The sequence below is a fragment of the Melanerpes formicivorus genome, unplaced genomic scaffold (assembly GCF_026170545.1).
Source record: "Melanerpes formicivorus ecotype bairdi unplaced genomic scaffold, bMelFor1.0.p_v2 SCAF_74, whole genome shotgun sequence".
Classification (NCBI taxonomy): domain Eukaryota; kingdom Metazoa; phylum Chordata; class Aves; order Piciformes; family Picidae; genus Melanerpes; species Melanerpes formicivorus.
Genome location: NW_027142426.1, coordinates 1,673,327 through 1,701,246, shown reverse-complemented (window position 1 = coordinate 1,701,246; position 27,920 = coordinate 1,673,327). Strand labels below are relative to the sequence as shown.

Genomic DNA, 27,920 nt, shown 5'->3' with positions numbered 1-27,920 from the left:
GCTAAAAAGGGCTTTAAGAGATTAAGATGCTTTCACTTTTATTATTCCAATTTCCTGAGCAGTGTAAAGCTTATAGGATATATCCATCTGACTCCTGGAAGATGCTTAGCGTTGCGTAGGACATGAGGTACACATGCCTATTAATTGCTTAGCGATAACCTTGGACCCACTCAGGTCCTGTTTCCTGACGTGCCAAACACGAAAAGAAAATGGTGCGCTGCCTGCAGAAGGTCCTCACATCAGCACCCTCCTAAAGCGCTAGCGACGTGGGTAGCCCGCTGTCCGGGGCAAGGCTGCTCTGTCTCAAATTCCGTGACAGAGCAGCTCGTCCGTGCTCACGGCGAGCTGGAGTGGCGGAGCCGTGGCTCGCCGGGCGCGCGGGCTGTTCCAGAGCGGGGCAGGCGAGAGGGGGCGGTGTTCTGCGGCTTCGCCCGCTCTATCCCTGCGAGCCGTGAGAGGGCGCCGTGTCGCTGCTTCCTCCTCTGGCCCACAGTAATGGTTTGGGCTCCGCGGCTCTCGCCGCCCCCCTCTTCTTGGACTCTCCTGCGTCAGGCGGCTCCAGTCTCCGCGGCAACCAGGGGGTGGGAGGCGGTGCCCCAGGGGTCACGTGGTCCCGGCGGCGGCGGCAGGGCCGGGGCCGGCTCGGCGGCGGGCCGGTAACGCCATGTCGCTGCGGGAGCCGAGTCCGTGCGGCGCCGTTGAGGCCGGAGAGGATGCGGCCGCGGCGCTGGCGGAGCCGGATGGTCCGGACACGTGTTTATCGCTGCTGCCCTGGGACCGCTTCTCGGCTTGGCTGCACTGTGTGTGTGTGGTGGGCTTTGACTTGGAGCTGGGCCAGGCGGTGGAGGTAAGTGAGGCGACGAGAGCGCGGCCACCGCCCGGCTTCGGCGATGGGCTTGTGGGCAGCGGGCCCCGCCGGAATCGGGCACTTCCTCTGGTGCAGGCATTGCACAGCGGCGGGGGAAGCTTGGCGGCGTCGTGAGGGAAATGTGATTGTGCAAATTCCCGAGGGGCGCCAGCTTCGGCGGGGCTGGCGTAGCGTGCGGAGGGCGGGAGGGAGCGTGCGGTGGGAGAGCCGCCACAGCTGTCACCAAGCGTCAGGTGAGTCCAGTCGGCAGCTGTGTTCATTATGCTGGCCGTCATGTCACTGTGCTCCTGGGAACGGTTTTCATCTCGTGCCAAGATCTGTAAAAGGGCACGCTCAGCTTGTTTTGTGTACCCATAGCCCTAATTCCCAGCACATCTACGTGTCAGAGACTTTTTAAAGTGTGCTAGCAATGTGAACGCAACGGTTTGCTCCAGATCACAGAGCTATGCAAATAAATGGTCTTAAATGTTTGAAGCACTTTCCTTGCGCCATTAAATGAATGTCAGGCTGTGACAAAGCCTTAGTGATGCTGCCTCAAACCACAGAGGTTTTAACTCCCCGCTGAGCTTTGCTATTTTGTACAGCAGACATCTATGAAATCGCATGTGGAACTGCATGGGGGAGCTGATTGGGCTGAAAATTAAACTGGAAAGAGGAATTGCCATTTGGATCAGTTTTGCTGTATTTGCCATATCACCCCACAGCAAACAGTGTGCAGGGGAAAATGTCTTTCTCTTTCTTTGTGCGTTGTGGTTTTGTTGAAGTAGTGCTGTCATAAATGTATACAGACTGGCCTAAAATTCTGGCAAGCTAGCTTGTACAGTATTTAAAATACAGAATTGATATGTGTTGTTGGCTGCAAGAGAACTGCAAATAAAACCCCAACATACTGTGCTAATTACCTAGGTTACATTTGCTTTGTGTTAGAAGGTATTGTTAGCAGCAAAGACAAGCATTTCTTTATAACCTCTGACTTAAGCAGATAATGTGCTTGATGGCCAAGAAGCAGAGCGAGTAGCCTCTCCTGTGTGGTGGTGAGAGAAAGTTAAGTTCTTCCCCCACAAAGAAACTACGGTTAACTCAGTAGGAGAAGCAAAATGGATATGAGCTATATTTACAAGCAGGATGAAATGCAAATGGATATATACAGTATTTACAATATATACAGAAATACACAGCAAAGAAAGTAATGCAGAACAAAGCTCCCTCCTCCAGGAAGAGGAGGGTTCCCCCCTGCACCTCCTCTCTCCCCCTACCTCCTTTTTCCCCAAAAGGGTTAGAGAGAGAGAAAAGGCAATTATTAAGGAGGAAAATTCTGTTAGCTCAAAGTGCATGCAAGAATTACTTTTCTTTTCTTGTCTGTTATTTCAAGGTTAGCTCCAGCAGCTGTTGCTCAGAGGCAGAAGCAGACAGGCTGAAAAGACAGAACAAAACTGAACTGAGACTCAAACTGAACGAAAACTTAAAGTTGCTTTTTACCTATCTACCAATGAAATTCATTTAGAATATCTGAATGTTCAAAACATTCAGCCAGAGTGTTCCAGCAACTGTCCCTTTCTCAAAGGCACAGCCTAAAACGGTCACATCCTGTCTGCAAAAAAACTCTGTTCACCATCCCTTCAGTTGTAGTTGGTTGGACCCACAAAATGAAACTGAAAATGTCTGCATAACTAAGGCCTGAGCTTTTTCACTTAAGCCACTGCAGGAAGAATTGACATTCAGTTTGAATTTTGGGAAGATACACTTGACAAAGGAGGAAAAAGCAGTATGAATTTTAGTTTGATCTATACTCAAGTCATCTGACTAGATGCAAGTCACTTCAGCATCAATCAGCTGCTGAAGGAGTTACCTTTGAGTGTGTTGCTTAGCATAAGGCAGGGTGGGAAAATGTTCACAGATTAAAAGAAGCTGATGATAGGTTTACTAAATACAGTACACAGGTGTTCCAGTCACATGTCTACTTTTAGCTTTAGCAAGAGTATGTTGTATGGCTGGATAACATTGGATAAGAGTCTGAGGGAAAAAGAAATTAATTGGAGATTTTATGGCACAGGGACAGATGACCTTCTTAGAGACCAGCCAGTAGATATATTTTTTGTTTTGTTTTTCTATAGAGTAGGTTAGCATTATGCTGTCAGGAGATTTACTTGCTTACAAGATTATATCAGATAACTGCATGTTAATGGTATGATAACATGAGGACTCCAAACTAACTTAGTGTTCCTGCATTGCTTTGTTCTTGGTGAAGTTCCCCTCTGTGGAGGCCTTGAAACCTTTGAAAGATCATCTTAGAATTTATGATGAATTTCTTTTGCTTACAAGGTAGCTACTCATCTCAGTAATTTTGGGTTTGGGGTTTTTTGAGTAGCTGTTTAGTTGAAATTTAAGTATCTTGACTTTGTCTTCTTTCCTGGATGTTCATGTCTCATTTACTTGCATGTTTACTGATTCTGTATATCCAGGGTATTTTAAATGATGGTACTTCCATATCTTACATTGCATTGCATCATTTTTTATTTCTGCATTATAAAAATAGATTAAATCAATTTCTGTTTGTTTGTTTGGGTTTTTACCACTACAACAGCCATAGCTTTTTGAATATGTTCCTCGAGATTTCATGGTTCCCAGCTCTCATTTAAGACAAATGTTTATTTAGAATAAACTTTAGAATAAAAACTTTATTTAGAATAAACCAAACCAGGTTGGAAGAGACCTTCAAGATCATCGCGTCCAACCCATCAACCAATCCAACCCACCCAAACAGCTAACCCATGGCACCAAGCACCCTATCAAGTCTCCTCCTGAACACCTCCAATGACAGCGACTCCACCACCTCCTTGGGCAGCCCATTCCAATGGGCAATCACTCTTTCTGTATAGAACTTCTTCCTAACATCCAACCTGAACCTCCCCTGGTGCAGCCTGAGACTGTGTCCTCTTGTTCTGGTGCTGGCTGCCTGGGACAAGAGACCATCGTCCTCCAAGAGTTACTGTTACTACAGGGGGAATTCTGTGATTGAATTTGGATTACTCCTACCTCTCGATTGCAACAGATTTTGGACCATAATGTGTTGTTGACTTTCTGTAGAACCATCTATTACGTTTTGTATGTACAAGATAAATCTGGAGGGTATAATGTTGCTCTCCTTTGAGATCTGTTGCACTAAGAATCTCAAGTATTCTAATTTTGTTTTATTTTTTAATGTAGCTATGTGGCCTCCAGCTGGCATCTAAAAAACCTTATAAAGATGAATGATTAAGTTAGTTGTAAAGATATGAAAAGAACAGAGACATAACATTAATGGCTTACCATTGACAATAGCCTAAGGCTAAGCAGATATTTGGAGACTGTACTGTCAAAATACTGAATAGAAGCTTACTGGTTATACCCAGTGTATTTTCAAATAAGGTTTTCTGTGTTTGTTTTCCTTGTAGGTAGTATATCCTCCACATTCAAAACTCACAGATAAAGAGGTAAGTCATGGTTGCTGGATAAGTATATAATTTGGGTTTAGTTCAGTATTTTCAGGAACTATAATGACTCTCTTTTTCTTTTCCCTGCTCTTTAGAAAACAAATATTTGCTATTTGTCTTTTCCAGATTCTAATTCAGGTAAGTGCTTCCATCAATCACTTTGTAGTCATCTGTTTTTGGACTGAACTGTGTTTAAGAAGTTGAGAGTATATATTACTGGGTTTAGATTAAATACTTACATGAGTATTTTAATATTGCAATTCACAAAAGTTGCAAATAAGGTTAAATTAAAACTAATTGTCTATGTTGCATTAAGGTCTGAGAATTCTTTGTTTTGTGTAAGTGAAATATCAGAACTCTGAATGCAGAAGAGCTTCCAAATGAGACACATGCAGAGGTTTCAGAATACTTTTCAAGTAAAGAATGAACATCTTAATCTCACTTTAAAAAGAAATAATGTCATTTTAGGCATAGAATTTGAAGGGCTTAATAAAGCTAATGGAAGGGATACAGAACCCTTCTCATAAAGGAATAAATGTGCATTTTCTACATTCATAACAGTGAAACTGACTTTTAAGTTTGAAAACATTTGGAAAGAACAGTTGTGAAAGGCAAACCTAAGTGATCTTACATCTTTTTGATGTTTCTGCTGCTGTGTGTGGTCCTACTTGCTACATTCCTTAAACTTCTGCCATTCTGCTGCCAAAGAGAAATTGGAGGCATGTGGCTGATGACCTGGACCACCTGCAAAAAGATCTGGCAGAACTACAGACACTTTCACAGACATTTCTTTACAAAAGTCAAAAGCTGTAGTAACAGACTCTTACCCTGTGCTTTTGGTTGCTGTGCAACATACAACTCTGATATGGGGAGATGCAGGTGTGTGCTCTTAATGTGTGTGTGAGATGTTTCTTAGGTAATTTTTCAAAATATCTTGGTTAATTTTTCCCCATTGTTTTAATGTCTTTAAAATTAAGATGTTTTTCTCTGTTCATATACTGTGAGAAAGAACTTGCTTTAGCTACCTGTTTGAATTGTGTGGTTATCCCATCATACAATACTTCGCTACTTTTGGTTTTGTCTTGGTGTATTGAGAGTTTCCTGTTGCAACTTCAGGGGGTTTTAAGACTCGGACATGGATGCTCTGAATGTGCTGGTATAATTCCACTGCACAGCCAGTAACTTCACCTGAGGGTTTGGGCTTTCTGTGGTTGCTGGAGCAGTAGTTATATGACTGAAAGAGAAGATGATGACATGAAATTTTAAGTCTGAAGAAGAGTAATCTAGAGAATGGAGCTTTGCCTGGCTGTGTAGTCAGTTAGCACTGGCTGGAATAAGAAAGGACACCTGTGAAGAATCAAGATGATGAACGTGACTGCATGATTTTTTTCTCCTTGAGGTCTTTGCAGAGAAGCAAATGAGACTTGCCAGCCAGAAACTTGCTGCTTAACAGTAGCTGTAAGTTTAACATAAGCAGATAGTCTGCTTATCACAAGTTGACAATGTTCATGAGGTGGTCTTTCAATTGATTGTGATGTTAATAGTATTGCATTCCATGTTTTTTTACAGGTTTGCTAGAATAAGTAGCTAGATGTTTTTATGATTCTAGCAGTCTCCCTTATCACTGTTCCCATGAACAATGCATTCTGTTCAGCTTACATAGTTTCTACTTGAATTAAAAGGGTTTTTTGAGCTTTGTTTCTTTTAACAGTGAACAACATCAGTAATGGTGAGAACACAGCTGTGAGAGTACCAGTGATGCAAGTTCTGATACTGCAGTTCTTATGTTCCACCTGGATAAAGTTTCTTTCTTGTCTGATACAAGTAGCCCAAATTTATCTGGGAATATTATTGGGATGTAGTATTCAGTTTCATTCAGTTTTTTGCACTTAGTTTTGTGGTTTTCAAAAATACTGAGTCCTAGGCCTGGGTGTGGAGTTGTAAGAGGTCAGAATAACACACTCCCATTTGACTTAACCTATGAACTGTTTGGTGTCAAGAAGATACCAAGTGCAGTCATCAACAGAGAAATGATACATGGTCAACATGATCAAAGCTCTACAGCCAGATCAATAAAATGTGTAATCACAGTAGGAGGACCGCCATTAGCAGAGCTTCTTTAAGGACCTGGCAGCCTAACAAACTCATTGTGAGGCACAGTGACATTTTTCTTACTGTAAGTTAGATCTCTATTGTTGCCAAAGATGCCAAATTCTTCACTTAAAAGTATACATGGTCGCAGTAACAGGGCACAATACCAGTGCAAGATAAATAAATCAAAACTGTTATACCTCTTTGGCTGTTAGGAAGTCCTCATGTTAAACGAGGCCTAGACTCAGAATACTCTGTTGTTTATCTCTTCCTTCTACTTAGGTTGTCTTGGGGACACACAGTTTTGTTTTAGGTTTCGACGATCTCCCGGAAGGAAAGTCTCATTGTGTTGTTTCCTGGACCAATTGGACAGAGATCTACCAGTTTACTTAAAGGTTGGCAATAGGAAAAAACTGAATTTAATGTCTCCTGGGTTATGTTAATTTATGGGTCTTCACACTTAAGCTTAATGCTTGAAAAAGAAAATGCCCAAAAGACAATGCTCAGCAAATGTTTTCTGCAGCATGTCATTACCATAATCATTAACTAATAATTAGTTTTGTCAGCTGTTCCTTAAGCTTTATTACTATGGTTTTTTGGAATGCAAGGAAATAAATTGGAGACCAGACCTATTTTTTTTTCCTATCTCGAAACCTGTATATCAAATAGTAAAAACCATTACTTTATAACTTCATAAATAAAATTGAGATGTCTCTTTCTGTTTCCACTCTTCTTTTTTTTTTTGGTGGATGGAGCAGTTACCTAAAAGAGGTAGTGGCCAAAAAGTTGCTCTCAGCATGTCCTTATGGAAAATTAAGGCCTTTAACTGTGCTAGTGGGAGTCTGAATCTCAAACTCAAATCTGTATATGTGGCAAGTACTTGAATTCCTGTTTGTAGGAAGGATGAAGCTATTGTTTTATCTCTGTAATAGGAGACCATGCTTCTTTAATATTCCAAGAATCTTGTAGATAACTAGTAAACTGAAAGACTGGGTTTTATCTTTTCAAGTCAGAGGTTCAAGATTTTTTTCAGCTGCTAATGTCTTTTTAGTACTACTTAGCAAAATTATGAGTGTTGATTTATTCCCACCCCCACCCCACCCACCCCCCGTCATGGTGTGTCAGGAGAGTATAGGTATCAAAATAGGGAAGCCAGGAAACACATTTGTTTCCACACACTGATATTTGCTCTTTGGAGTATTTATTAAAAAAAATAAAATAAATGCAAATAACCAGAGTTGTCTTTCTAGTTTATTATAGCTTACTCACTTTGGAGCTTGCAGGGAAATAAGCTTTTAAAATGTGCATTGAATGCTGAAGAGCAGTATCAGGTTGTTGCAGTGAATTCTTTCCTTTCTTTTGCAGAAAGATCCAGCATATTACTATGGTTATGTGTATTTCAGACAGGTCCGAGACAAATCGTTAAAGAGAGGCTATTTCCAGAAGGTAATTTGAATTCCTTTAGCAAAATATTAATTCAGAAATTAATTCTTTTTCTGTGACCTCAGAAAAGCAGGAAGAGTATCTTGGTCTCTTAAAAAAAAATGCACTGTCAAATTACACATTTTTTGTGTGCTTAAAAATCAAAAAGTTGGGAACTGTTGGGAATTGTTTTTTTGCAATTGCCATAATCATATCTGTGGTTGGCGTGCGTGTGAGGAGAATCACACTTGATGTTCTCTGAAGATAACCAGGAGAACTGCAACAGAACTGAGGGGAAGGGTTACCACTGAATTACTTTTTTGTTTTCTTACTCTTCCTTCCAGTCACTGGTCCTCATCAGCAAGCTACCTTATGTCCACCTCTTTCACACGATGCTCAAGCACATAGCACCAGAGTACTTTGAGAAAAGTGAAGCTTTCCTGGAAGCAGGTAGTGGTACTGTTATATTGTTCTGGAAGAGCTTGGATGTATCGTGTACTACTTCTAAAGAAATTACAAACACCACTGTCACATTCCTATTCCCTTCTCTATTCCCTTCTCTATTCCCTTCTCTATTCCCTTCTCTATTCCCTTCTCTATTCCCTTCTCTATTCCCTTCTCTATTCCCTTCTCTATTCCCTTCTCTATTCCCTTCTCTATTCCCTTCTCTATTCCCTTCTCTATTCCCTTCTCTATTCCCTTCTCTATTCCCTTCTCTATTCCCTTCTCTATTCCCTTCTCTATTCCCTTCTCTATTCCCTTCTCTATTCCCTTCTCTATTCCCTTCTCTATTCCCTTCTCTATTCCCTTCTCTATTCCCTTCTCTATTCCCTTCTCTATTCCCTTCTCTATTCCCTTCTCTATTCCCTTCTCTATTCCCTTCTCTATTCCCTTCTCTATTCCCTTCTCTATTCCCTTCTCTATTCCCTTCTCTATTCCCTTCTCTATTCCCTTCTCTATTCCCTTCTCTATTCCCTTCTCTATTCCCTTCTCTATTCCCTTCTCTATTCCCTTCTCTATTCCCTTCTCTATTCCCTTCTCTATTCCCTTCTCTATTCCCTTCTCTATTCCCTTCTCTATTCCCTTCTCTGTTTCTGTCTCCTTGCAGGGTAGAGGGTTGAAAGTTCAACTCACTAGTTTGATTCATATATCCTTGAACAGAGCTAACATGATTTTGGATCCTTCATGGGAGAGTTGATGCTCTCCTCTGAAAAACATACAGGGTTTTGTTGGATGTTTCAGGACCAGCTGTTCAGCACAAGGAGCTGGTGGCCATCCTTACAAATTCAGCCTTTTTTGGGCATTCTGGCAACTTTTGTTAAATGTCCTCAAAAGAGATTTTTTTTTTTTCCCCCCTCCATAGGGAAGAAAAGCCAAAGAGCAGGACTGAGAACAGTTTCCTTAACCTTACAGTAGACATTTCAGCCAGGGAAGTCCAAATGGGAAAGGACTTTCCTCTTTGCCTGGAGGTGCTGGGTTCTTTGTACTGTGTCTGGCCTATACAACACTCTTGTGTTTGTGCTTTCACTGAGCAGCAATTTGTGGAACCCATTCTTGATGAAGGAATTGTACTTTTTAATCACCTTACAACTAAACAGGTTTTATTGAATGATTGTGTTATGAACAAAATAAGCTCTGCAGAAACTACTGGAATTATTTATGATGTTCATAGCTTTTTACAACAAAATGTTGAAAAACTTCCTAGCCAAGCTTCAAAGCTAGCTGTACCCTTCACTACTTGTGTTTCTGTTATACAGCAGCTACTGTACATAAATGTATGCTTTCTTTTCAGAGTTTCTTAATATGTACTCTTATGGTTTCTTATGTAACATTTCATAAACTGATTGTGAGGTTAGTTGCTACAAAAAAAATGGAGGACAAGGAGTCTGTTTTCTTGGAATTAAAAACTTGATAGGTTTAATGAAGTAATACAGTAAGGATGTCAAAAAGGCTGTAAAACTTCTATGGAGTTTAGAGTAATTCAGACATGAGTAGAATTGTTGCAAGCTTTCAGCACTGATTTAAAACTGCAATGTGCACAAAGGTAATTACAATATCCTGAGTTACAGCATATATAAGCTAGTTATATTTCTTTCTTTTTTTTTTTTTTTTTCCCTTTAAGTATGTAGTGATGTTGATCGTTGGCCACCACCAATTCCAGGGAAAATACTGCACTTGCCTATCATGGGCATTATAATGAAGGTAAATTTTCCTGTGCTTACTTTACTCAGGGTGTGTGTTCCTCTCCATTGGCTGTGTAAATGTTCACTGTATTCTACCTTGTCTTCAGGGTCTTGTGCTTCAGAACAGAAATAGATGTATACAGCACTGGGAGTTAAGGTCTGGGAGATGTTGGTTATGTTCCTTAATAGTGGGGAGGAGGTGAGATTCTTTTATGGAGCGTAGGTTAGAATCATAGAATCAATGAGGTTGGAAAAGACCTCAAAGATCATCGAGTCCAACCTGTCACCACAGACCTCACGACTACTAGACCCCATATGGCACCAAGTGCCACGTCCAATCCCCTCTTGAACACCTCCGGGGATGGTGACTCCACCACCTCCCTGGGCAGCACATTCCAATGGCTAACGACTCTCTCTGTGAAGTACTTTCTCTTCATCTTGAGTCTAAACTTCCCCTGGCACAGCTTGAGACTGTGTCCTCTCATTCTGGTGCTGCTTGCCTGGGAGATGAGACCAACCCCCTCCTGGCTACAGCCACCCTTCAGGTAGTTGTCTCCCCTGAGCCTCCTCTTCTCCAGGCTAAACAATCCCAGCTCCCTCAGCCTCTCCTCATAGGGCTTGTGCTTGAGGCCCCTCCCCAGCCTCGTTGCCCTTCTCTGGAGGTTAACACATAATAAGCAATATTTAATACAACTGCTAATTGTGGTGTCTATATTATACTTCTGGAATATGCATTCTATGATACTTCAATGCTAATTATATTTATCTAATGATACATTAAGTAACACCTCAAAATATGGAGAATTTAACTTCCAGTCAAACAGATGAAACATATTGCTGAAAATAATTCTTTTTCCTAAAGTTTTACTTTTTTGGCTTGCACACCAGAAATTGGTTTCTTGGTCTGTTGATGTTTTTCAATGGAAGTGAAGTATCTGAGGAAAGCTATTAAAGAAGTATCTAGTGTGTGGGGAGGAACTATATGCCTGTGCCTGGATGCATGGAGGTTATATGATGACTAAGAACTGGGCCTCAGGGAGCCATAGCATCTCCATATGAAATGCATTTAAATGGACTTGATAGATGTAGAGGTTAGAGTCAGAAGTGTATTCTTAGCAGACACTCAAGTTTATTGCTGGATGCATGTGTATCACCAGGGACAGGAAGGAAAAGTGTCTGAATCTATTCTAAAAGCAAAAATTTAATAAAGCAGTATTCTGGATGCTGGGTGGTAATGATGAAAGCTGGATATGTCCTTTTTTGGGGTATTGCCTGCATTTATCTCATCAGGAATTCTTACCCATGAGAGCTGAAATGACTTTACTCAGTTCAAGAATGCAGTAATTACTGTCTTCTGTAATATTGTCCCTGTTTAAGGTTGGTTGGTTGGGTTTTTTTTGCACTGCATGGGCAGTGAGTTTTAATTTCTACATATAAATTACATCTGTTTGTGCACACAGGCTTCCAGTATGATTAAATTTGTGTTGCTCAGGACAGAGAAGTGAGACCAGAAAAGTAGATTTATGTTGTTCAGTTTGTTTGGTCTCTGCCTCATACCCACCAGGATGCCTCATGTTTTAAAAGAGGATGTTTTCTAAAAGTAATTCTGTAACTCCTTAAAACCCCACCACTTTCCATATGATCATTCTCTCCAACACTTTAAGCTATTATGACACTTGTGACAAATGTTATTAACAATCTTTTTTAACTGAAGTATTATTGGTATGTTCTATTATTTGATTTGCCATGCAGTATGACATAGTATTGCATACTGATTTCTGTGGCAGTTGTCTGTAGTCTTCAGGTATGTATTCACTGATATTGGATGTTCTATGGAGCAAATTAAGCATCCTGCTGTAATACAGCCTCTTTAAATATTGTACCTGGTCTGTAACTCAGCATTTTCAGTCTCTGCTGAATTTGATACAAAGAAAAAAATTGTTTTCTTTCACAGCTGCAGATTCCAACATATCGTGACAAGCCTGGAACAACGTCAGTAGTACAGGATATGCACCAGGTAGAGATCAGATAGTTCTGCTGAATATAACCTCAAGAAAAAACTAAATACCTGCTTTCATTCTTTTACTTTAAACTTCTTCCTAGAAGATTGGTAGCAAATCCTGATACACTTTGTTAATAACAAAATCCATAGCCTTTGGAACTTTGAGTGGAAGAGTCTAGGGTTGGATTCTTTGTAGAAAAGGTATTCTAACCCACTTACCCCAACTACTTTAGAAAGTCCAGCTCCTGACGAAATTACTGAACTTCAACATCCATTTCCTGGGTGAAACTATATTAAACTAGTGTTTTTGAGGATTAAAACCAAATTAAAAATCTTCAGCCATGGGAGACATCTATAAAATATATCTGTGCCTTGATGTGCTGCATGACTACTTAAAACCACTGTTTTATGTCTGTTCTGGACTGAAAGTGTCATGCCTAGAAGTGGTGTGTGTTGGGTTGGGAAAGTCTTGCTTTTAGTACACAAAAGGACTCACTCTTGGAGATGATGTAGTACATGCTGCAGTAGTACAGTAGTAGTAAATAATTAAGGTTTATACCATTTACCATCTGTAAGCATTTAAGGGAAACTATTTCATTTAATACCTAGGTATTCTGATGACTAAAAAACAAGCATTGCGATGTCTTTTAGGCAGATGCTCAGATCTCCATGCCTCTACTGACTGTTCATGAAGTAAATCTTTTCAGGTAGGAGTTTGGATTGATAGTATTCCTAATTGTGAATTCCCACAAGTCAAAGATTAATGACAGTTCCATAAAACATCTCCTAGCTTGCAAACTAACATGTACCAGTATTGGGTTTAATATTCTTTTTCTGTAAAGATGGCTAAAGAACAATTTTGGTAACATACAAGCTCAAAGTGCAATAAATAAGTTCATTAAACGTTCCCCTTTCAGGAGTATTTTATATTTTCCAAATGATTATTAAATGCTACTTCAGACTTCCTTTTTATCCAGATCTTAATCATGTATTTCCTCTGGTTATATTAAGTGTAATTAAAATACCTCAATCTATTTTTAGGTGTTTCTGTCCAGTGTTCTTTCACATCCAGATGCTTTGGGAACTGGTACTGCTTGGGGAACCACTTGTTGTGATGGCACCATCACCATCAGAATCTTCAGAAACTGTGTTGGCACTTGTTAGGTAAATGTAATGGAGCTTTCTAACTATTGTAGATTGTAGCTTGTAGCTTGTAGATTGTAACTGTGTACAACATCATTTCACCTGAGTCTATCAAAACATGACAAATCTTAGATTTGCTTGTGTCTTTCATGGAATTTGCACTGCATACCTGCAATGAGCTTACCCTATTTTTGCCTTGCAGTTGCATTTCACCATTGAAGTACTGCAGTGATTTCAGGCCATACTTCACTATACATGACAGTGAGTTCAAAGAATATACAACTCGCACACAAGCCCCGTGAGTAAATCAAACTTTGTTATGAAGGTGCTGCTCAAATCCACTCCTAACCATAAATTTGTTTTGAGATATGCCTTAACTAGTCTGAATTCAGATAGAATACGTAGAATGAACCAGGCTGGAAGAGACCTTCAAGATCATCGCGTCCACCCCATCAACCAATCCAACCCACCTAAACAACTAACATCATTAGAGAATTACATTTAGACTATTTATAAGGTTTATGTTACAGAGTGCTATAATTTGTTGGTTTAAGTTTTCACTCCAGTTAGATACAATAAAGGAAGTTATGAAACCATGTCATAATTAAACTACATTTGAGCTTCATAGGATGCTTGTGTACAAAGTAAGTAAAACTGCAAATACAAAAGCAAGAAAAAACTTTGCTTTTCCATAGGGTCTTGTCTGTGTTACACCAGCTCCATAGTAGCATCTTGGGAAATTGTTCTGTAACTGTTACTATTTTTAAGCAATTACTAAACACAATGACTCGTGAATTCAGCATTCATACAGCTGTTTTGTAAAGTTTATCCAGTTGGTGTCCCGATTGAAACAGTAATTTAAATATCTCTTCATTAACTTTCTCAGAAAAATGTTGTAAATAATTCATAAATTATGATTCTTTTTAAAGAGTGTCAGTCTACAAAACCAGATTTGTTTGAAAGTGCTTTAAGAACACACTTTTCCTTTTTTCTTCTTTTTTTTTTTCCCCATTTTTTTTAATCCTACACCTATTTTGATAGCATACACCTCCAATATTTCCTGTTACATGTTATTTAAGTGCAACTTGATTTGGGAGTGGAGTGCTTTAGTTAGGTTCACTGGTCTTTTATAAATATGTTTTTCTGATAACAGACAGTGGTTATTGTGTTGGGATTTTTGTTTGGTTTCTTTGTTTTGTTGGTTGCAGCAGAGGAGAAGCATACAAATACAGGCACTATGTTTTGGACTGCATTCCACAGGAATGGTTACGCAGTATTGTGGTGGGTTGAGAGAGAAGGCCTGGCTCTCCCTCCCCCATAACAGAAAGAAACCACAGCTAGCTCAGTCGGAGAAGCAAAGGAATGCTATATTTACAAGCAATGTGAAAATGCAGGTTATATATACACAGTATATACAGTATTTACAATATATATACAGAAATATACAGCAAAGAAAAATACAGGAACAAAATTCCCTCCTCCAGACAGAGGAGGGTTCCCCCCTTGTACCCCCCTCTCTCCCCCTACCTCCTTTTTTTCCCAAAAAGGGTTAGAAAGAGAAAAGGCAGCTATTAAGGAAGAGAGTTCTTATTAGGCCTTCAAGCGCATGCAGGATTAATGCTTATCTGGTATTCAAGGTCAGAACTCCGGCTCGTTGCCCAGAAGCAGACAAGCTGGAAAGGGAGAACAGAGAGGAACTGAACAAGCTTCCAACTGCACTAAAACTTAAAGCTCCAATCTACCAATAAAATTTGTTTAGACCTACCTTTCTTTACAAAATATTCTGCCAGAGTGTCCCAGCACTGTCCCTTTCTTAAAGGCACAGCCTCAAATGGTCACAAGTATGTAAGTCAGCTTCTGAAAATAATTCAAAGAAGAATTTGGTTAAACTTTAGGGGCCCATGTTTAAAGACTGCATCTGCTGCCCTGTAGCAAATTAGAAAGTTTGTTCAGTACAGAGGCTGGTATTTGAAACACAGCTAGAAGCGCTCTGACTTGCGTCCAGAAAGCAAAAATAATTGGAAAGATTGGAAACAGGATTTTAAGAGCAGTGGCTAGTAGAGGAAGACTGCTGATAATTGTGGCCTTCCAGTATCTGAAGGAGGCCTACAGGAAGGCTGGGGAAGGACTTCTCAGGGGGAATGGAATGAAGCTGGAGGTGGGGAGATTCAGGCTAGATGTGAGGAGGAGGTTCTTCACCATGAGAGTGGTGGAACCCTGGAATGGGTTGTCCAGGGAGGTGGTCGAGGCCCCGTCCCTGGAGGTGTTTAAGCCCAGGCTGGACGAGGCTCTGGCCAGCCTGATCTGGTGTGGGGTGTCCCTGCCCATGGCAGGGGGCTTGGAACTAGATGATCCTTGTGGTCCCTTCCAACCCTGACTGATACTATGATACTATGATAAAGCCGATTTTATGTATTTTATCAACTTCAGCAAATGAGGGTAGCAAGGCAGTGTTCTTCACCTGGATGTTTTGATTTATCATGCCTTTTCTGAAACTACTTCAGTATTGTCTTAAATCAGAATTGGTTCTGGTCGATATGATGGATTAAGGCTCCTGAAAATGGCCAAGTACCTTACCAAGACTTCCTATTGTACCACCAGTAGCACTGAAACAAGATTCCTCAGGATTTGCTACCAGTTTACATTGACTTGTAGCAATGCTGATTTTGTGCATGTGTGAGCATGAAAGCCTTACTTAACTTTAACCCTCAGTCTTTAACCTGGCAGTTAGTAACAGAGTGTCAATTTGTGTACATGGGTCCAAGCCAGCTGTGTGTGAAATTTGCTTTTTGGGTCTCATAAACAGGCATGAAAAGATTTAATGGGTTAGATTTGATCCATTCCTGGGGAGAAAGAGGATGCCTATTGTTTGGGTTCTTTTGAGCCTTGGTTTTTTTTCCTTTTTGTGGATTCTTATGACATAACCATGAGAGAAACATAAAGGATCATAAATAATTTTTTTCAGAATAAACCAAAATAATCTGTTGAGACCTTTCTATGGATGCTGGTCTTCGTTGTTTTGGAAGACAAATTGTAAATCATGTATGATAATGGTGAAACATTATGAACAACATCTGCAAATCCTGATGAATTAAAATGAGTTTAACAGGATTGCAGAAACAGTAGAGGTTAATGAGACCTAATTCAAATGAGTGGGGGAAATATATCTGATAAAAAGTTTTCAGATGAACACCTGGACAGCAGTAGGACTTGGAAGAAGTGATTTTTCTGGTGAAGGCTAAATTTAGGACAAGCAAGAAAATCTATCAGAGAAACTGATACAATTTGGTGCTGCTCATTCTAAGATGAAATACAGAGATGAAAATGGTTATTTCCATAGTTCAGACATTCTGTTAATCTCTTACAGTGCTCTGTGGTCAGATTTTTATCCTGTTTTCATTTAGGCAGTTATAATTGTGTGTGTGTATATACAATCAGTTATGATTTCATTATATTAGTGCTATAAATCCAAATTCTGCAGGCCTATGCCGTAGCAGCAGTTCCGTGCTCTTACAGCCTCTTGTTGTCTGGATGTCCCTGTGCATCTCCAAAGCTAGATTCAAAGCACAGAGTAGACAGGAAAATCTGACAGGCTGTGAGCTTGGGCACAATGCTGTTGAGGTGTTTGTACTTCATCCCTTGTTAACTGATTTTAACTATGACATTAAAGTTTTGGAAAGGAAGTGAGATAAGTGTCTCTTTCTTAATCCTGTCATCTGATTTTTAACTCTACTGAAAAGTCACATACAAGCAGCAGTGGTATTGACAGGCACATTCAATGCCAAGAGTTTGTTATAATCAAACTTTGAAAAGTAGCAATTTGTCTTTCAAATACGAGTCAGATGCCTGCTTATTACAAATAAAAAGTAATTAAAAATCAGATAATAACCCTATTCTCATCATTGCAGAAGGACAGAATTTCATCCAGAGTTTAAGCAGATGTCATCACTTTTGTTCTGCACTGCTATAAACGTACTGTGCTCTTATGTGCAACTTAAAATATAACTCTAAAATACAAAGGGAAAATAATTTTGAAGTTAAGAACTAAAGCTGACCTTTGGTATTCATCTCCAAGTGTTGTATTTTAAACGTTATTTCTGTGTTTCTAGGCCATCTGTCATTCTAGGGGTGACAAATCCTTTTTTTGCTAAGACACTCCAACATTGGCCTCACATAATCCGCATCGGAGATATTAAACTTCCAGGTAAAGTACAAATATCTTCTACAATCCTGCACAGCAAGGTCTAACCTTATGCTTATGTGTTTGCAAACATAGGTGATTTAGTTCAATTACTTTATTGGAGAAGGATATACTTAAAAACAAACAAACAAACTGACCAACCTAGTTTGGCCTATGGAAAAGGAGGCTTAAATTAATCTTCTTACTTACTGTGGGGCCATTGTTTTAATTCCTTGTATACAATTTTTAGTTTGGTCACAGTTCTAAATGTTTGTTCCTGAAAGCATTTATCCTAAGGGGGGAAAAGGAAGATGGCTGCTTTGATTCAGAGGATCGTCCTTATGGCTTGTTTTGGGGTTGTCTTTTTTCGTGTTCATTTTCAACAGGGAGCCCATGTATAAAATGAAAAGCCTGTATGTTGTTATTCATATGTTAACTGAATGTTTCTGGATATATACTGGGATGCTTGTCAGTGTTTCTAATGCTTCTTAGAATATTAAGTAATCTTAAAGTAATAAAAATGTCCATTTCTGAAAATCATTGCAGCATGTAAGGTGTCAACTGTAGTGTCTAGTAGTAGAGATGCAGATTGTGAGAAAGGTGGCATTAAATGTTTTGGCAGGTGAAGTTCCAAAGCAGGTGAAAGTGAAAAAACTGAAGAACCTAAAAACTTTGGACTCCAAACCAGGTAGTGAATTGCTTCAAAGTGAAATTATCAGTATTTTAATTTTTTAAAGCAAACATTTTCTTTAACTATATGCTGCTTGTTTTTTTTCTTCAGGTGTTTATACCTCTTACAAGCCATACTTGAACAAAGATGAAGAAATTGTTAAACAGTTACAAAAGGTAATACTGCAAGTCTCTTCTTTTGGTAACTGTTTTGTGCACAGTCATGTGGTGCTTTCAGTTATGACTCAGCTTTGTCTACGTATCTGAAATGAAACTGGATTCTGATTCCTTTATGATTCAGTCCATAACTGACTAGAACACATCCCCATTGTAGAATAAAGGCTTCAGCCTGGTTAGCAGTTTCTCTATGCTAACCTCTTGAGTTCATGTTGTTAATGATTTAGAGAATAGAAATGTTTGATCATCTGCTTTGGGTTTTCCACCCTCTGCTGTTCCCTTCTAGCCTCTTTGGTCTGGAAATGAGGTGTGTAAGAATCAGCTTCCTTTAAGTGGTTTGCATGTAGGTTTTAGTCTGTCTTTTAAATTCTTGACATAAGAATTAAAAATCAGCAATTGAAGGGATGAATATCTGTGCATAGGGACTGGATGCTGTTGCTTTTGTTTCATGGTTCAGGCTAGGGGGTGCTATGTTTAAGCTTATGGCAAATGAATGCAGAAACACTGGAATAAATATTCCTTTAAAAAACCCACCACAACTACTTACATGCTTTGGATTAACAGACTTGCTGTCCTATTTGATTTCTTTTCCTTCAGGGTGTCCAGAAGAAGCGTCCTATGGAAGCACAGAGCGTGATCCTGCGGCGGTATTTTTTGGAGTTGACAGAAAGTTTCATTATTCCATTAGTGAGTTGTTAGACTAACAGGGATTTCACACATATCATATGGAGTAGCCTTTTTTGGCTCTAGCCTGTCTAAGTCCAGTAACTATCCGGTACCTAGCAGTGTAACACTGGATTCAGGTACTGTTCAACATTTTGATTAGTGATCTGGATGACAGAGCAGTGTGTAGCCTCAGCAAATTTGCTAATAGTACAATACTGGGAGGAGCAGCTGATAGACCAGATAGTGATGCTGCTGTTCAGAGGAAGCCTAACAGGGTGGAGAAATGTGCTGAGAGGAGCCTCATGCCATTCAGGATAGAGAAATGCAAAGTCCTGCCTGTGAGGAGGGACAAACCTATGCAGCAGTGCATACTTGGAGCTACAAGGCTGGAAAGCAGCTTTACAGAAAAGGATGTGAAGGTCCTAATGGACATGAAGTTGAACATCAGCAGCAATGTGTCCTTGAAGCGAAGAAGAGTAATGGTATCCTGGGGTGCGTTTGGAGGGATGTTGCAGAAGGTTGAGGAGAGGATCTTTGCCCCTTACTCAGTGCTGGTGAGGTCACACCTGAAGCATCATGTCCAGTTCTAGGCACCCAAGTACCACAGAGAGATGGAGGTTCTGGAGAGAATCCAGTGAAGGGCCACTAAGGTGACTGAGGGAGTGGGACATCTTTCATATGAGAAAAGGCTGAGAGAGCTGGGACTTTATAGCCTAGTGAAGAGAAGGTTTGGAGGGCAATCTCATCAATGGTGCCCAGTGACAGAACATGCTTGCTCATGGGGCAGAAAACAGGAGTTGGACCACATGGCCTTCAGATGTTTTCTCCAACTTTAAGTATTTTGTGATTCAGTTTGCTGTAGAGAGCAATGAGGTCTACCCTCAGCCTTCTCTACTCCAGACTGAACCACCAGCTCCCTCAGATGCTCTTTGTAGGCCATGTGCTCCAGGCCCTTCACAAGCCTCATTGCCCTTCTCTGAACACACTCCAGCACCTCTAAGTCTCTCTTGTAATGAGAAGCCCAGAACTGAACACTGCACTTGTGATGTGGCCTCACCAGTGCTGGCCACAGGGGGTTGATTACCTCCCTGTTCCTGCTGCTCACCATGTTCCTAATCCAAGTGAGGATGCCACTGGCTTTCTTGGCCACCTGGACACTCTGCTGACTCACATTGAGTCGATTGTCAGCCGAAACCCCTACATCCCTCTCCAAGTCGCAGCATTCCAAGCACATGTTCCCATCTCTGTAGCTTACCACTGGGTTGTTGTGACCCAGGTGCAGGACTTGGCGCTTGAACTTCATAGAATTAGCCATGGCCTATCAATCTTAACTGTCCAGATCCTGTTGTAAAGCTTCCCTATGATCTAGCAGATCAACACAGCCGCCCAGCTTAGTGTCATCTGCAAACTTACTGAGGGTGCACTCAATCCCCTCCTCCAGATCATTGATAAAAAGAGAACAGGTCCCAGTACTGAACCCCAGGGGACACCACTAGTGACTGAGTGCCAGCCAGATTTAGCTCCATTCACTATCACTCTTAGAGCCCATTGATCAGCCAGTTTTTAATTCAGTGCAGAGTGCACTTACCCAAGCCTTGTGCCACAAGTTTCTAAAAGAGAATGTTGTGGGATACAGTGTCAAAAGCTTTACTAAAGTCCAGGTAGACAATGTCCACAGCACTTCCCTCATCCACCTTTTTTAGATGTCTGCTTGCAATGTACCATATAGCATTTAAGCAAAGCAAAACCATGTGTGTGCATTTTGACACAGAGTAAGCTGGAAATTTCTCTGATGCTTCCTCAACACTTGGAATCTCTGTCCACTGTTCTATTTTTTTTCTGTTTAAGTGCAAGAGTGTTTCTCTTGGCCTTGAGAAATGTCAATATTGAAAAGGTAGAGTTGGAAGGTACTTTGTAATGAGAAGAGTTCTGTAAGTGTGTACTCTTGTAGCAAATTACTATTTGCAATGGTAGCTGAGGGCATACTACAAGGTAATCTTTCTCTTAATATGTGAAATATCAACCAATTCAACTGGTAGATTAGATTGCTTTGGATTTTATTCCCTTAAGTATTTATTCTGTCTTCTAGTGGTAGTGGGGTTTTTATTCAAATCATTAAAGTTTAGAGAATTTTCCCTTTTTCAGTCATATTTGTGTCTTCACTGACGTTATACTTGGTATGAGAAACTGTACCTAGCACTTCTCAATTCCTTTCATCTGCCTTGTCCAGACCCTCAATACTTGTCCTCTAGGCAATTAATTTACTTCTCTTACCTCACAGACTTCCTTACCTTAGCAACTTCATTTTTACCAAAGTTCTATCTAACTTTCAAAGAACAATGTCTCTCTCCAAAGGTAGACAGTGTAGAGTTTGGGTTGGCTTTTTTGTTCATTGATTTTTTTGAGGTGTTTTCCTATTGGATTACCTGCAGGAGAGGCATTCTAGCAGTTAGACCCCTTGGGCTGTTGCTGTGTGTGGCCTCAGGGCAGCTATTTCTTCAGATCAGTGCCAGATTTACAGGATTTTCAAATGTAGCACCTATGTCAAGCCTAAACAAAAGTTATGAGGGACTTGAAAGAGCAGCATTTCTGCTTAGATTCAGAGCATTTAGAACTGGTGAAAGGATTATTATGAAACTCATCTTTATATCATTTCCTGTCAGGAAGAGTTAATGACCAACATGATGCAGCATGAGCTACAGAATTTGCACTTACCTAGTCTCAGGTAAAAAAACACTAAAAAAAACCCAACAACAACAACAAAACCAAGCCAATCAACCAAAAAACCCACCAAAACCACAACAAACCCAGACACTAAGCATTCCCCAACTTAGGCTTAGAGAGATCAAGAAGTAGAGTCATTTACATACAAAGACTTTGAAAATGTATAGTAGCTTCTCTTTATGTGTGCTTGTGTGAACTGGCAAGGCAGAGTTGCGTCCTGGTGTCAGACCTGAAGCTTTAGCAGTGGCCTTGCTAAGAAATGTCTCCACTACTCATCCATTAGCCCCCTGGGACTCTAGCCATGTTTTTGCCAAGTGTTGCTACTGCAGGTGTGCCTACAGCTGATAAGAGCATTTTGTAGGTTAGTTCTGTATTTAACTTTTGTATGAGAGACTTTGAAAATCACTTCCAAATACTTGACACGAAATGGAATTACTGTTTTGGAATCACTTGTGAGGTGAAGGTACCTGTGAACTGCCACCAGAGAAAAGGGAGTTTATTTACTAGAGTCTGAAGTTCAGGATATATACATTCCATGTGTTTGTTTGTTTCCTGTCCTCCTTCCCCTTTCAGCCTCCTTGAATCTTGCTAACATAAAGTTCCAAGGCTGGGAAATACAAATGGTGTTAGATAAGCTCCTTATGCTCTCATGGGGTAAATATGCATGACCTCACCCTGTACCAATACAGGAGAAAATGCTATGGTCACAAGTGATAAGTAAACATAGACGTGGACTGTGTATCTTTAACACTGCTTATGCAAACAGCCTATTTTTTTTTCCCTCTCCCTAGGAGCGTTATGTGGCAAGCCTGATGCCGTTGCAAAAATGCATATCACCATGGAAGGTAAGGAAGTGAAATTCAGATGAGCTGGAAATTGGTAATTAAACAGTTACCATATGCTCACAGGTGGCCAGCAGGGCAAGCATGCTTGTTCTGCCCCTCTGCTCTGTTGAGAGTCCACCTGCAGTGCTGTATGCAGCTCTGGAGATCTCAGCAGAGGAAAGATACGGACCTGTTGGAGCAGGTCCTGAGGAGCCACTAAAATCCAAGGGCTGGAACACTTGTGCTGTGAGGCCAGGCTGAGAGTGTTGAGGTTGTTTAGCCTAGAGAAGAGAAGGCTTCTTGGAGACATTGTGGCCTTTCAGCACTTAAAGGGGGCCTATAAGAAACATGGGGACAGTTTTTGTAGCAGGGTGTGTTATGACAGAACAAAGGGTGATGGCTTTAAACTAAAAAAAGGGGAGGTTTAGACTAGATATAAAGACAACATTTTTTGACAATGAGGATGGTGAGATCCTGGCACAGGTTTCCCAAAGAGGTGGTACATGTCCCATCCCTTGAAACACTCAAAGCCAGTTTGGACAGGGCTCTGAACAGTCTCATCGAGTTAAAGATGGCTGTGCTTGTTGGAGAGGGTTTGATCTAGATGACTTTTACAGTTCCTTCTAGCCCAGAGCATTCTGAGGTTCTAATTGTGATCTTTTAAAATGTTTTTTTCTCTTGCAATAGAGCCCACCACAGCTCAGGCAGTTTAGCCAAGATGACTTCATGAAGACACTGGAAAAAGCAGGACCACAGCTCACATCAGGTTTAAAAGGAGACTGGATAGGACTTTACAGGTCATTTCTTTCATCATAACAATAATAAAAATACAGAAATTAAGACAGATTAATAATATAAGCATTCTTTTCCTGAGCAAACTTACTATTGATTTGGTTTAGTCTTACTTTTGGACTATGTATTTAAACAGGAATCAATAGTGCTTAGTACTCTTGCTTAAGTCTGTACTCTGTAAGCTGATAATGGTTTTCTTAAGATAATACTAACCCTGTAGGTCTCTGCATACCAGATTATGATTTTATTTCTTCTCCTCCTAACTTGATTCCTCCTTTCAATCAAATACAGAGATTAAAAATAGGATATTTCAAACTAAGCCTTGTGGGTTTTTTCCCTGACAAAGTTCCTAACCTTTCCCATCTTTTAGACACCTTTTATTGGCTTTGCTTCCTCAATCCTTGTCTGGGTTAATAGCACCCATTACAGTCCACTTCAGAATATTACAGTCTTTTGAAAGTACATAGAGAGAGGGTCCTAATATCTCCTTCAGCCTCAACCACCACTACCTTAAATTTGACAACACTGAACCCAGTGTTACCAAAACTAATTAAAATATGAGGTGTGTTTTGCTTTGGTGTTTTACCAGGCATTTTTTGAAATCTCCAAACTTCGATGGTTGGTTTAGAAGCCGGCAGAAAGAAATGACACAGAAGTTGGAGGCCCTTCATTTAGAAGCGCTCTGTAATGAGGTTAGAAAAATGTGTACTTCTTTTTTTCATCTTGTAACAAACATCTATTGTCTCTCAAGTCAGTTCTACTTCTGCTGCTTTCATTGGTTGAAAGTAAAAATGTTGACAATTTTGTCAAGTCTAATCTAGCAAAACATGGTTTTGCCATGGTAGTTCTACAAGCTGGAACTAACACAGCAAAAGAGAACAATATGAAATGCCCTTCACTTTTTAATAATAATAATTGTTGTTGGTTTATTGTGTTTATTGTGCATTTTGAAATTGGATACACCTCCATCCTTTTCCTCTTACTGATCATGTTGTTTTAGTCTCCCTCTCTGGAGTTACTGAAAACACACCTGGATGCGTTCCTGTATGATTTGCTATAGGTGATCCTGCTCTGGCAGGGAGTTTGAACTATATGATCTTTTAAGGTCCCTTCCAACCCCTAACATGCTGTCATTCTGTTCAGCTTACAACCTTGGCAATTCATTTGGCAAGACATTTTTAATTGGGATATACTTTGTAGCTTTGAAGGTATAAACTCAGTCAATACTATAGAGAATCAACAACTAATTAGATACAGACAGTAAATAAGCCTACAACTGGTCCAAGGTAATTGGAAGCTAAGATGTGAAATCTGTTTATTGATACATAGAAAATGCCACATCTTAATGTTGTAAGATCCATTCTTTACTTAAGAAGTAAGTAGGGTATCAGTATAATTTGAGGCAGAGCAATTGGTGAAGAAAGATGTCACAAGAGAAGAGATTGTCACACTAAAGAGACAATAGCAAGAACAAAAAAAGTAAGTCAACACCACAGCTTTGAAACAAAAATTGTGCTAGTTAGTTTTAAAAAGCTATTGATTTTTATCTCTTGCCTTATCAGTCCCCAAACAGTGCATTGTAGCAAGCCAAACAGGTTGTTCAAATAGAGCAGCCCAAATAATTTCCAGGGCAATAGCTAGGTCGTTTGTATCACCTAGAATGTATCCAACTGTATTTGACTTCTTGCAAATAAAAGGAAACTTATGACAGCTTTATACCTGATTCTGCTCCTTATTAACTTTATCTTTTGGTCCAGGTGTTAACATCTTTCTACACATGAGCAAATGTCTTTAGCAGGTGAATAGTAAAGGGGTAGAGGAACAGAAGTTCCGTAAGAAAATTCACTTAATGAGTGTATTTTTAAGTTACCCATTATGATCTCCCTTAATGCCCTCGAAACAAGGAGTGCCACCTGGCACTATTGTAATATTTCATTGTGCTGGCAGATCTGATTTGGTAAACCCTCACTGACATTTTGCATTGTACATGCTGTTTTTGAAACTAAGCCTGTGTGGCATGATTTTCATTCTTTAAATTTGTTTGTACTGCATTTGTGTGATAGTATCCTGTTAGGCTAAGCCCTGGGCAAACCAGTTAAAGCAGATTTTGCAGTTCACAGTAGAGACAGTACATAAGTAAAATGAGTTTAGTAACTGGCATAAGGGAAAGGAGAGTGCACATTCTGAAAGAGTAGATATAAATTAATACCACTTCTGAAAATGACATATGTTGCTGTAAATATTTCAATGTTTTTATTCTTTCAGAACTTGGTTTTCTGGAGTCAGAAGCATACTGAAGTGGAAACAGTGGATCTTGTCTTAAAGTTGAAGAACAAACTGGTTAGTAAATGAATTGAGCATGTCTCAAATTTGCATGTCTTACCTAGAGAACCATTTTATCTAACTGTGTTTACAGGTACTTAAAACATTGCTCAAGGTCTAGAGAGATCAATAAATCAATCCCTTAGGTGTTGAAAAAAACCCAGCTCACTCATTTCAGCCATGACTGAAAAATTAGCTGGCTACCCAACATGGTCCAGCCGTGTTGGAAGCAGTATTGCACTGATCTTGGGTTATTTTTAAAACTCTTTGGAACTTTGTGACTGATCTGAATGGGAGCAAGGCTCAATGGTCTGGGAAGAGAAAAACCATCTAAGCGCGTGCTGTTGTGGGTGTTGAGAAAACCAATCAAAATCCAAATTCCTACTTGGCAAATGAGAAACTAATTTGCCAGATTTGCTAATATGTCACTTTGTGTCTTAACTTAAACATGCAGTTTTAATAGAAATCATGTTTTACTGTTTCTTTACAGTCGCAGGCTGACAGAGAACATCTTCCTGTGAAAACCGACACACTGAAAAAGCTGGAGACACACATCAATGATATTATAAGAGCACTTCCAGATGACTTGCAGGACATTTTGCTCAAAACTGGCACAACATGATTTCTACTGGGCTTTTTGCTTGCACAGGAAACAAGGCAAATACGGTTTCACAGAAGACAGTGACTTGAGTTCAGAACACAGCTGTAAATATTACTATAACAACACTACAAATGGACTGTACTAATTGTATAGCCACTATAGCATTCTCATGTTTTTTTCCACTTAAATACCAATGCAACTAAAGGAATTTCTATATCTAATAATGTCTGAACTAAGTGCTCTTAAAGAAAACTCTGTGGGCATATGAAACTATACCACAGTATAGGACCATGGTGCAGTGCTGGCATTGCAGAATGTTATCCAATTGGTGCTGCTATACCCAGTCCTGTTAACTCAGGGGTAAGCAATACTCATCCTGTACTGTTCTGTTGATGTAGTACACAATTGCTTTTCTTTCCTTCTAGTTTTTAACTAGTGGTAAATCCAAGTAGCATATTCTGTGATTTGGTCAAAATACATTGTAGCTGAGGCATTTTACTAGTAAATCTTAGTTTTCAAAAGTGTTTCAGGGCCAGCTGAAACAGTCAGATCCATTCTTTACTTTATTCCTTTCTTCTTCTTACCATCTTTCCAAAACCATATTAATTTAGCATCTTTCAAGATGGGAAGGCAGCTGACAAACATTTCCTGAAGGGAAGTGTCTATCATTCCATGTCAGTTAATTAGAGTGCTCTTATTGACATGCCTTAAATGATGAAATAATTGTATAATAACTGGTGGTTTTAAACTGCTGACATGCAGGATTGAAAGCGGATCGCTAGTGTAAATGTAAGCATGCAACATCCATCACAGGAAATAAACACAGTGGCATTCTAACAGGGATTTCAAAATCAGTGCTTTCGGTTGGGTTAGCTGACATACAGTCTGTTTCACTTGGTGATCATAGCAGTCAGCTTCTGTTATAATTTATTTTTTTAACTTGAAAAAATCATACTAGTAGGATGTTTAAAGACAGAGTGGAGCTGGAGGCAGAAACTGTTGCCTACAGCTGAAAAAAGCCTATGTAAAGGTCGAACTGTGGCAAGAAAGGATTGTAGCATGAAATTATTCTCGGTATATGCAGATAGCAGACATGCATAAAGAGTAATTTCCTCTTGCATATTAAGCAATGAGAATGTCATGTTTATCCTCTACAAAAGTTTCAGTGGTGTATAAGGACTCAGCTGCTCTCCGTGCAGTGTCATACTTTGACCAGTTCGTATAGAATGAACTCTGGCATACACACAGCATACACCTCTACACGGTAAGAGGATCACAGTTACAAAAAAACCCCTTCTGCTATAAGTGCTTGCATAGAATTTGCAAAAACTTACAACTTAATCCTGCTGTGTAAGAATATGCTTTTGTATGATAAATATTTCATAACATCTTTCTAAAAATGTTTTATTTAGATACAAAGTGTCACAAGGGTATTTTTACGGAGATAATGTATTTTAATAGTGTTATGGTTTGTATACGATTACTCATGACCTTAATGTATCTTTTATGTTACTTAAACTACACCACTTCAGCATTAATGTCTAAACTGCAAATTTTTTAAGTTGTGGGTTAGTTTGGTTTTTTTTGCACACCCTGATCCAGTGGCATTTCTAATCCAGAAATTATTAAGTGGCCATTCTTAAACCAAATTATCTTAAATAATTAACCTGGAGCACTGTGTAGTTTCTTGGAGTCATATAAACTGGTAACAGCTATGGTAACTATTACATGACTGCAAATATGTATTTTTTTAAAAGAAAATAAAGGGATTGATTTTTTTGTT

The 27,920-nt window shown here is 39.7% G+C and overlaps 1 protein-coding gene across 2 annotated transcripts; it reads left to right on the top strand.

The window, feature by feature from the left end:
- Positions 1 to 500: 500 nt before the first annotated feature.
- On the top strand, positions 501 to 27,920 carry DENND6A (DENN domain containing 6A). 2 transcript variants are annotated; one of them, XM_068163703.1, is made up of 20 exons: positions 501 to 847; positions 4,303 to 4,341; positions 4,437 to 4,479; positions 6,715 to 6,827; positions 7,798 to 7,878; positions 8,199 to 8,304; positions 9,977 to 10,056; positions 11,992 to 12,054; positions 12,691 to 12,746; positions 13,081 to 13,203; positions 13,385 to 13,480; positions 17,292 to 17,386; positions 17,985 to 18,050; positions 18,144 to 18,208; positions 18,806 to 18,895; positions 22,390 to 22,443; positions 23,110 to 23,219; positions 23,804 to 23,906; positions 25,480 to 25,554; positions 26,027 to 27,920. In XM_068163703.1, the coding sequence occupies exons 1-20, from the start codon at positions 665 to 667 to the stop codon at positions 26,156 to 26,158; spliced, it is 1,773 nt and encodes a 590-aa protein (XP_068019804.1). In that variant the 5' UTR covers positions 501 to 664; the 3' UTR covers positions 26,159 to 27,920. The 2 variants fall into 2 exon arrangements, with proteins under 2 accessions (XP_068019804.1, XP_068019803.1); XM_068163702.1 differs by having other exon boundaries at positions 8,199 to 8,307.

Excerpts from the sequence above, each read along its gene's own strand:
- DENND6A (XM_068163702.1), top strand. The coding sequence starts at position 665 with ATGTCGCTGCGGGAGCCGAGTCCGTGCGGCGCCGTTGAGGCCGGAGAG. Across the intron at positions 12,055-12,690 it reads TAGTACAGGATATGCACCAG|GCAGATGCTCAGATCTCCAT; the intron begins GTAGAGATCAGA and ends GATGTCTTTTAG. Across the intron at positions 13,481-17,291 it reads ACAACTCGCACACAAGCCCC|GCCATCTGTCATTCTAGGGG; the intron begins GTGAGTAAATCA and ends CTGTGTTTCTAG.